Here is an 11,467-nt window from a genome sequence, read left to right on the forward strand (position 1 = left end):
TAGTCAATTGGTAAATCTATCGTAAATCAATTGTTAATGATTGCATGTGTAGTCCACCTACAAATTGTATTTTAAATATATATTAAAACATCTAATTGAAAATAAATTAAAACCTCAAAGTGTTTGAAGGAATAAATATCCTTCTGTTTCATCACTTTCTGGCTCCAGTGAACAACATAGTAACACTGCTTGAAGAAACCAACAAATTACACAAACTAATGGAACAAGAACATTTTGTAATGCCACAGGCAATACATTGTACAACAAACATATATAGCCTTTAATGCAATGTTCCAGTCTCTCATACTGAAAATAAATATTGTTCTTCAAGACATAAGAACTAATCATTTCCATTGTTTAGGACCATGATCATTAATCTGCTATCTGCACTAGATTAAATAAACAATTACAACATTGTGTTAAACACATTCTGCAACATGCTTCATCTATTTTCCTCTTTGTAGGTCAGATAATTGTTAGCAAACACGTAGTCCTTTCACACAACAGGCATTATCAAAATACAAGCCTAATTTCACAGTGAGACTATATCAGTGTTCTATATTTATTTTTCAGTCATTATTTACGGTTTTGTGGGTAATGAATTAAACATGAGGATGTTAGTTAAATGGAGTATAAAGAATGTAGTGTTTTTTAAAGAAAGAGAACAGAACAAAAATCCAGACTGAATAATAATGATAATAAAAGACAAACACAATTCTGAAGGGGGGAAAAGCCAAAACAAAAAGCATCGAGTCATTGACAAAGATTTTGGGCCCAGACACATATACACAATTACGACTCCTAAACAAAAATCATCTTTCTGATATTCAGTATATGCATTATACTGGAAGAGAGAAGCAATGTCTTCACAACAATATCAAATAGCTACATTAAATCCAATGCTTCTATTTCTTCTTTTCAGAAAATGACAATATTGTACCCCTCACCCCATGCCTGTTTGCAACACTGAAACTGTCACTTATGTTGAAAGTGAGAAGTTTCCACTACATGGCATACGATGTCCTTTTCATGGCCCTGTATAACCCTCTAAGTGTTGCTAAATAGAAGAGCACATTTAATTGGCAAAGTCTTAAGTGAAACCATTTCTACAATCCAGGACGAGTGCAGGAGTGTTGTATAGATGCCTTACTGCCCTTTACCACTCCTGTAGGAATATAATGTTGAACAGGACCATTGCTTAAAGAGAAATTATCTCTGCTGCTGTTTTGAATACCTGGCTGGAATAATACTGTTTTGTTTAAATGATAGAAAAAATTCTACCCTGGAAAAAAAAAAAAAAAATAAAAAAAAAAATAAAAAAAAAAAATAACTAGATTTACTTCATTTTAATTTTGTGAGTTTTTGCACACATACATTTCAGGTATCAAATTTAGAAAATCTACTGAACCAAGTTAGGTACATTTAACAAAAGAATCAAGTAAATTTAATATGGCCAGTTAGAGTTTGCAATCCTCAAGCACATATTACATATAAGTACGTTTAATTTACTCCAACAAGATAGCACTGGAAAACAACCATGCTATTAATGCATGTGGTTCATTTGCATACATGTAAGTAAGCAAGTAGACAGCTTATCTCCAGTAAAAGAAAATATCTTCGCTCAAGATATACTCCAGATATCACAAAACAGTAGTAAGTTACTAAACAAAATCAACCATAAAGCAGTATAAATACAACTCGAAAACAGTGACAATTTAATGACTTTTTTAATTATTCATGCCCCAGTGCATGATGGGAAGAATGGGATCATAACTTATATATTTACTTAAAGAATCATTGTAAACATGACAAACAACCCCAAGTAATATATGCTTATAATTTCAAACTTTAATTTCTACAAGTTTAAATTGATTAGTAATATATAATTAACTTGTCTGAACTTGATTATTTAATGTAGAAATGTAATTAGTTTTTATGTAGTATTTACTTCACCACAAAATAATTTTTATCAGTGTACAGTCAGTTGCCCAAAAACAACAACAACAACGTGCTCCCATCTTATACTTACAAGAGCCAATCACCTTTATGATAGAGAAAGTAAGCCCCGCCTTACAGTTAAATTAGCCAGTGACCTTTTTGATTGAGGAATATGTGTTTGAGGAACCATCTGAGGAATCAGTCTGTTTGTGAACAATTAGCTTGACCAACCTGAAAAATATAATTATTCTGAGTGATCTGAGTAAAAAACACACACACACACACACACAAAAAAACTTTTATGATTCTGTTGTTATCGGATTTAATGTATTATTCGAAATATGTTATTAAAACATAACCTAGCAATGATCAACAGTTTCAAAGCTTTTCGTTTTTTTCCATACTAGTACAGTATATCGGAGTAGTAGAGGAAGCTGTATTCGCAAGATAGCCAAAGAGTGAACTGACTTGTAAAAGGGGCATAATTCATAATTCATATTTTACTGTAGCTTTAGTGTGAAAGACTTTCTTTCCATTTGATCTATTATGAAATAAAAAATAATTAATAGAGCAGTCAATTCTTTTCAAAATACTTTTTTATTCATGATAATTTATAATTTGTTATGCAAGGCAACAAGATAAACATTACAAAGAAAAACCAGGAAGAATGTTTGAATTACGTTCAAAGGTGACTTGTTGGCTTGGTTATCCACCAGCAGCTGCACACTCACTGATATATTCAGAGTCTTTTTAAAGTTTTGCGTAAAATTTTCCCATTAAAGGCATGCATGGGCCTGCAAGTCACTGATAAGAGACCCACCTGATGTGATATATATCTGAGGAGTATTTCAGGTGTGGGGATCAATAAGCTCTGATGCAGGACCAGCACAGACCCATCATGCCCACCCACGCCATTACTGATGGGTTTTACAATGAGCTCATTGACAAATTGGGTCTGCGCGAACCAGTGTGTGACAAGGCAGGTTAAAGGAACAGACAAGTGCTAATCTAAAATCAAAATGCTGCCATTCCTTCATGAGACAATCTACTACATACCTACCGAAATCAATACTATCGTGCTTGATACACTTACTATGAGGCACAACCACACTCACTGCAAAATGATGTAACACTGCAACATTTTATTATTGTTGTATGTTTCACAGCAATTTTAAAGTGAACTGTACAGTGAGTAAATGCATGTTCAGTTTTAAAGTAAACAGATAAACATAAATCTGGCAACTGATAGTAAAAAAAAAAAAAAAAAAAAAAAAAAAAAAAAAACGGTAAAATGCATAAACTAAAACAACCATTCCATTTGTGTGTTTTTGAGGTCTTTTGTACATGACTCATGGTTCACAGGACTTCACATCACATGTTCAATGATGTACCAGGTGAGCTACCAAGCAAGTTTACAATATCAGAAAAGCCATATATATAGAGTTTGCTCCATGGATATGTGATTCAAATGTCAAAATATATTCGTCTACAAAACATACATTTTGTAAAAATCTTTTGAGGTCATTACATAGTAGTCTGTTATACAAGGAACTGAATATAAGTCTTTATTAATCTTTACTAATCTGCCCAGTAACAATTTGCATGAAACAATTGATGAATCCTCTTTCATAAACAAACTTTTAGTAGAAAAAAACTGTTTTGAAAATGGTCAGTTGTGAAACTTATGTGATCTAGGAATTTTTACAGTGTGTTCCATTGTAAAAGACTGTAAAGGGCCAGTTACACTTCACAAAACTTTTAACTTGCATTAAACTTTAATTTTTTTTAAATAAAATGCAGGAATGCAAGCTTATGCAAAGAAGTTTAGCATTTTGCTGCATTTCAAAGTTTGGTGAACTCTAGCCTGCGAATTTGTATCACATGAAACTGTGTGACCAATAGAAGAACCATATGTCACACCATGACCTCATTTAGGAAAGTGGAGTAGACTGTATGTTTTGACATTTTGGATGTAATATTATTTTATTTTATCAAGGCCCACAGCCTTGTTTCCATTCATGTAAAATTCAACATTCCGTGTACCCTGTCTGGCTTTTGGTTAAATGTACAGAGTTTTGCAAAATGTAGCAAAGGCATGTTTTTTCATTGTTCCCTAGGTTGTTAATGTGTGTGACTGAAAGTTTGTGAGGTTTAATTTGGTCTTAACATAAGCATGTAGGTTCTTGCAGGCTCTTTTTATTTTCATGTTATAAACGGATGTTTGCATTATGCATGGTAATGAGTGAGGTTTTGTCGTGTTCCTGTATTTTCTGTCAAGATAATAAGGATTTATGTATCTATTTTGTGTGTGCTACAGAAAGTCTGTGATATTTTTCTCTGAAGCATTAAAAGTCCAATGGGTATGAGCTGCTACTGGGACAGCAGCATGCATATAACAGTCTTGTTCAAAGAATTCTGATCTTCATATTTGTACTATAAACCTCTAGTGTTTTTGTAGATGCCATTTATTTCTTCTACATTGAACTGCAGTAAAGTAAAAACTCTCATGTTTTTTTTTTTTCAGACATGAATGCATTTATTCTTTTAATACTCTGATCATATTAAGCTCAAAGAAAGTTACAAGATTTTTTTCTCTTACCCACAGAGAATAGCACGTAGGTTGCATGTTATAGTTGGTCGGCCTACACACTTCTATAAAATATGATCAAATGCAAACTTCAATAGAAGGGAAACTTTGACAACTTTTGAAGATATAGACAAAAGACAGCACATTAACAGCATGGCTGGCATGAAAACACACATTGTTTGCTTTGAAATGCTTTATTTTTCAAAGGTGTTCAGATTTTTTGAGGAGACCGTGAGAGAAGCAACCAATGATATAACACTTTAATTATGATGCTGAACAGTTCCTGTAATGCTGAGGAATTTAATTAAAAGCATTTATGACCGGAATAATGTTGCTTCTGTAAAGCAAAGTGTGGTTCCTGTAGGAAGTGCAAAATGATTGTCTCTGCAAACAAAAATATCTTATAAGATAATGTGGGGAAAAAAATAAATAAAAAAAAATAAATCCACTATACAGATTACACTGCTAAAACCTTTATAAAATTGAACAGTTAATAAACATTCCACCAGTTCAAACTTATGACTCAGAATATAAAATATAAAACAGACATAAACAAACTTTTCAACTCTTTGATGAAAAGTAATGGTGCGCAACGATCACAAATATAACAAAGTTTCTAAAGTTCACTCTATAAAGTTCTGAACTGTGACATTTTTAAATGTGGTCAATGGCATCCTCTGGAGTTAATGCATTTGTGGGAATTTATGGCCAAAACCAGTCCTTCATATAGTAGACTTTATCCTCAGTTCATTGCACTAAAAGAAAATAAAGATTTTTATGCCCTAACAATACACATCTGAATTAATCTGAGAGATGAGTATGTAGATAGAGTTGGCAAATGATGGAAATCAATATAAAATGTTATAATTGCAGAGTGTTTCCAATGGTCTCATGCAAGCTGCGACCCTTGGCAAGATATGTCTGTGTCTTGTCTTTGCAGTTGATGGCAGTGGGTGCAATTATTAATTCTGGCACAAAAATCTCACAGTGAGACATACTGCAGTTGGAGATCTAAATTCTGCCAACTTGATTTTTCCCAAAAAGACATTGCTTGAAAGCGACATGTTGGCATTTCCCATGGGAATGGAGCTTTCGGATACTGGTCACGAAATCAAATGGGAATTTATTTCACATGGTCAAACCTCAGCTTCCTGTGAACGTGAATCACTTGCTCATGTGGCCATGGTAATTTCTGAATCTGCATCAAGGAGGTCTTTAACACTAAGAGAAAGCTGTCTGTATGTCATGATACAAGTTGCTTGCAAGCATCATGCCATTTGGGTGACTAAAAAAAGTATTAATCATTGTTTCAACAGTGAAGATATAAGCAGGAAAAAGATTGTGTCTGGTGATGTGAAATTGTTTTGTTTAAAATATAAATCGGACACTAAATAATGTGTATTATTAAGACCATAATAAAATAGTGTAGAACCCCTTAATTCAGTTCCAGCAGTGTAGACATGGAAATGATTGACAGATAAATAAACTAAACTGAGATAAAATCTAAGATAAAATAAGATAAGATAATTGTATTCAGAAAGACAGGTCATATTTATACAGAAAACATCAGCCCGATGTATTCAGATGTTAAGTTATTGCCATTTATGGATAGGAAAGAAATATAATTGTAGGTTAGGTTGGTTATAGAAAGATGTTGATGCTGTCTGTATTTGTGTAGTTGTGGTCTCAGTTTCACACCCGGAATAGAATCAACACAGTGTAAATGTGTAAAAAAGGAGGAAGTAAGTGAAGTACTCTTGTTTGAGAGAAAAAAGTACTGAGAGTTGAAATAACATTAATAGTTATGAAGTGAAAAACATTTTAATGGGTGATGACAAATTTTGTCTGTTTTTTTTTTTTATGTAAAGATTTTACACTATACCACCAAGTCTACTGCCAAAACCACAATGAAATAGAATTAATATGTTAGTTTTGTTTCAGCAGGTTAGCCATGGCATGACAGACAAATAAACTAAGATAATATAAAATAAAAATCATTCCAGCAGTGCAGACATGGAAATGATCAACAGACAGACAAAAAAGTCAGCAAGGCTAACTAAAATTATAGCAATGCCAAATTTCTTCTAATTAAAAATGATCAATGATGCTAAAACACCTGTCTTGAGATGATGGCATCACCATAGATCTAATTACGCCTTTTGTATTAGTTTGGCACAGTTTCTTAGCTCTTTGTCCAAAGTATATTTCAAATACATAACCAAGGGGAAATCTTCAGTCACAGTCTAGAGTGGAGCTTGTCGCTTTCTCTGTCCGATACGATCTGCTTCTCACTCTCCTCAGGCAGGGCAAGTACTTCCCAGCAGCAGCACGAAAGTCTCTGCGGAGAAAGATGTAAAACACAGGATCCAGCAAGCTGTTAAGGCTCAGAAAGCCTCGTCCTAACTGATAGGGCACAAACACTGCCTTCTCCCAAACGCACGGACTGCTGTGTATCAGCAGTCCCAGGTACTTCACACAGCCGATGAAATGATAGGGCCCCAGCACCGTGACAAATACGGCCACCAGAAGGGTGAGCAGACCCCTGATACTCCTCTTCTCCTCGGATAAAAGTGAGTTGATTGCCATCAGCGATCGGACGGTCTCTCTGTGGAGACCAACAATGAAGCTAAGGGGTATGATGAAGGACACAAGCAGAGTAATCAGCCTGTAGGTGATAAAACTGCCCTCTGAGGGATACTTCTCGATACAAAGAGTGTAATTTGCCTGCTTGGGAAAGAGCTTGTCGAACGCAATGGCAGGAGGCACCGCAATTAGAATCCAAATGCCAAGTGCTATCCAGCGAGAAAACTTCAAATTACGGATATGCTTGAACCTGAGAGGTCTGGCGATGGCCAGGTGACGTTCTAGAGCAATGATACACATGAAGAAGATGCCCGCGTAAATGCTAATGTAAAAAAACATACCCATGAACTGACAGCTCCGGGGTCCGAAGCGCCAGTAGTGTCCGTTTGCATAGTAGTCCATCCACAAAGGCAAAGTCAGAAGTTGAATTAGATCTGCGATCAGAAGGTTTATGACGTACACAGGTAGGACATTCTCTGACTGGATGAGTTTGTAGAGCCCAAAGAGTGCCAACAGGTTTAAAGGAGTGCCGATGATGAAGAAGATTCCATACAAGATGGGAAGGAAGATGCCGTCTTGACTAAAGTCGATTCCACAAGCATTTCCCACAATCGCTGGTGCACTCAAGATGTCCAGGGTGCTCACATTGAAGTGGTTCCTCATCTTTTGTCTATGACAGAGTGGTATTGTGTTGTTTATATGGTTTTAAATTCTATTCACAAAGCAAAACTACTGCCATTAATTTTTATATGAAGCACTGACTAAATATATGCACAATTATACTTGGGACATTAACATTTACAGGACAAGTAATTCAAAAGTCCGTTGTAGGGGGAATTCACTAAGAATGAATTGCAGCAATTTAGTTCCAAATTCACATGTGAAATCATTCAAATCAGGTAACAGCACGAATATGACCACAAACTTCAAATGCTTTTACCTAAAGCCACTACAAAGCCATTCAAGGTATACATTTTTACATCCGTCTATTATGTTACACACACACTAGTAAAAATTTGAAGTGGATCAAAAAAGTTGATCAAAGCTGTCCTAAGACAAGAACGCATTTTAAGACAACTTTGGTGACAGGTTTTGATATACATTATATATACTTTATATCAGTGGCTTAATTTCATTTATTGACTGACTATTTCAGCACATTTAGTGCCTATTTAAACTTCACTGCACTTGGTTCATAAAAAAAACATTTTCAAAAGTGGCAAAACTCTTCAGTGAATTCACCCTTAAAAATGCTCTTTAGGCTAATAACCTAAATCCAAAGGATGAATATGAATAAATGAGAAATGTACTGTACTTACCTAATGTGTTCTGACTGCAAACTGACAACTCAAGTCACATAATTTCTTACAGGAACGTGACCTCATATGCAGGGAAAACATAAAAAAGGGGGGAGGGGCAGAAGAAGCATATTTTAGTGTAAATGAGCTTAGCACATGACTAACATCAACTAACGCAGAAGAGGAAATGTGTCAGGAGGATATGGTAACTGCAAGGCTTAGCCAACACCCAAATCACCCAATGTTTTTTTTTTTTTTTTTACCATGTTTTACCAGTAAATATGAACGGTTCTCTCCACCCGCAATTAACATGCGAATAAGTTTTAGTGTGCACTGGTATTTGAGAGCTGAGAGAGAAAATAAGAGACATGCATTGTGCATTGGATGATCCATTCATGTGTCAAAAAATAATAATAAATCAAAGTCATGTACAGTGCTGGTGTCAGATAGTGAATTGCATCATCTTCATGGATGGCAGCTTGGCGTGAACATGGAGAGTGAAGGGTAGAATAAAGCTTGTAGCATGTTAAACCCTACATTAGACGTTCATAGTATTTTTTTCTTGCCATCCATTACTGTTCATGCTTGAGAGGAGAGATGATATACTAGAAAAACTAGGCATGAGGCATTGATGGTAACCTGCCTACCCTTGGAAACAGCATACATATTTCATACTCGCAGGCCAGGATGTATAAAACTGCTCAGCTTCTATCTGCTTTTGAAGGTTTTATCAGTCCCCAGTTGATCTAGAAGTCCAGGTAAAACTCTTCAAGCAGTTTGAAGTGGCATTTCTTAGGGGTGTTGGTGAGTCCAACCTGAGGGAGCTCCTCCAGCAGCCTCTATACACAGAAGGAGATGTTTGGCTCAGCCTTGGGAGTGGATGAATACATTGTACATTTATTGTACATTTCATATGATGATTTCATGAGGGGATATTTGAATCCACAGGCCCTTTGGAAACAAAAGAATGGCATCACCTGGTCAAGATATTGGGTTCATAATGTCATGGATTCAATCTCTAAAGAACACACCAACAGATTATAATATTTACAGGTACTTTCAAACTTTGGACCCCCAAATAAGGCGATCTAATTCAAAGTTATATAATTGTCTTTTATATTTTTACTTTAAAGAGTCGGTGGAAATTATATATATATATATAAAAAATACCCACTATAAATGGTTTAAGCATGAACCAGAAAAGCATTTTCCTTTAAAATCACATTTATCTTCATTTTAGAATCAAAGTGCTTTTCATAATAAATACTGTTCCAATGCAAAAATGTGTTATAAATATTGCACTGAATATATCTAATAAACAAGTTAAAGGGATAGTTCACCCATAAGTGAAAATTATTTCATTAATGACATAATTTTCATTTTTCGGTGAACTGACCCTTTAACAAGTTAAAAACCAAATGCATAAGTGTGAAATGCATAAATTTAAAGTTAATGTAGAGGAATGCCATGTGCACACCACAGACTCCTAAGCAATTTTGCCAAAAAACAAGTGTATAATTGTAAGAACTGGCACTGCCAACATCCGACTTAAAAGCAGTTATTGGTTTGTTATGAGCTCATTCACCTTCAGATCAATAGGCAACAGAAAATAACCATAAGAATAGTGAACTTTCAATAAAACTATTGATTTCTATGCTGAAAAGACTTACAATATGTCAAAGCGCAGCTTCATCGGTGTACACAGCTTGGTTTAAGTGTCAGGACTGGCCAAATGTAGTTTGAGCAAAATAGCAAAGCAATCTTCGGTGTTCCCAGGGAGCAAGAAACAAGCATAGTGCACAGCATCCTTCTGTCATAATCGTGTCCTTCACTCAATCAATAGCAACGCTTTCAGAGAAAAGCTTTTTTTTTTCAAAAAAAAGCCACTGATGTCTGGAAAAAAATGCAATATCATAATCCTGTGGATTTCTCTCCTCGGCCCGACAGATGCACTCATGCTATTAACATACATTGATGATTTAGTACACAGGTAACTGAATTTTCTCTTTAATTAGCAAATCAATATGGTGATTGCTTTCTGCTGTTGTATTGGAAGGTCACTGGTGGGTCTTTGTATGCTGAATGATTGAATTTACATGGATTAAAGCAATCTAGCAGAGGTTTAACATTTATCTGTGGCCAGACCTGTTAAATAAACCCATTGCAGGTGATCTTAATACTGTGACACAATGGCCCCGGTGATTCATGCCCAAACTGTAAGCGCTCTACCTCCGGAGGTCCCATCTGCAGGGGTTGCTTGCATGCAATACATAAAAGGTGAAATTGTAGTTGATGCATGAGCACTCGGTGAACCAATGGGATTTGGCCTAAAGAAAACAGCATGACAAAATGCATTTGCAGAGAATTCTGCCTCCACATTTGTTACAAGGCCGCTTGCAAGACGTAAATGAAAACGCTGGCAGAGGAAAGGGCTTGTTCCCAAGTTGTTGACTTTGACATAGTGATTTTATAAGTATGCTTTGCTGGGACTTCTTACAGTGGTGACCTATTTTGTTTGGTTGCCGTTTCACTAAAAATGAAATAATAATTGTTCTTTAAAAGTCTAGAAAAAACATATAAATATGTTGAACACTTGGCAACACTGAACATTTAACTGAATTGTGATTTAACTTAATTGTTAACATGCTGTGATGTCAATCTTCGTAATAGAATCATTAGTACAGGGCAATCTAAAAACAAGGGCTGCCCCAAAATAGTCGACTATTCGTTAGTCAACCAGAAGAGGCTTGGTTGACCAAAATGTTATTAGTCGCAGAAAAAAAATAAAAATAATAATAATAATAAAATAAATTAATTCACAGGCAAAGTCTGTGACTTACATATAATTAACAGCGAGTCTATGCTTATACAGTATGTCAGGCAGGATATCCAAACACTCCCCTATCATTCATCTATCTCAAATATGGCTTATCATACAAAATATGTAAGTACAAGCAACATTACATGGCTGCACAATCTAATGTTGATCTAGAGAAAGAGTGTAATGTACTTTCAAATGAACCAAATTCAAATGGACGACAGATATTCTCAAATTATGTAA

At 35.2% G+C, this 11,467-nt stretch overlaps 1 protein-coding gene across 1 annotated transcript; it reads right to left on the minus strand.

Annotated features, from left to right (window-relative positions):
• Positions 1-4,953: 4,953 nt before the first annotated feature.
• On the minus strand, positions 4,954-10,252 carry zgc:171579 (uncharacterized protein LOC557116 homolog). Its single transcript, XM_052573126.1, has 3 exons — positions 10,077-10,252; positions 8,428-9,357; positions 4,954-7,778 (listed from the first exon to the last, which is right to left on the minus strand). The coding sequence occupies exon 3, from the start codon at positions 7,769-7,771 to the stop codon at positions 6,758-6,760; it is 1,014 nt and encodes a 337-aa protein (XP_052429086.1). The 5' UTR covers positions 7,772-7,778; positions 8,428-9,357; positions 10,077-10,252; the 3' UTR covers positions 4,954-6,757.
• Between the last annotated feature and the right edge of the window lie 1,215 nt (positions 10,253-11,467).

The sequence above is a fragment of the Carassius gibelio genome, chromosome B13 (genome assembly GCF_023724105.1).
Source record: "Carassius gibelio isolate Cgi1373 ecotype wild population from Czech Republic chromosome B13, carGib1.2-hapl.c, whole genome shotgun sequence".
In the NCBI taxonomy this organism is placed as follows: Eukaryota; Metazoa; Chordata; class Actinopteri; order Cypriniformes; family Cyprinidae; genus Carassius; species Carassius gibelio.

Excerpts from the sequence above, each read along its gene's own strand:
- zgc:171579 (XM_052573126.1), bottom strand. The coding sequence starts at position 7,771 with ATGAGGAACCACTTCAATGTGAGCACCCTGGACATCTTGAGTGCACCA.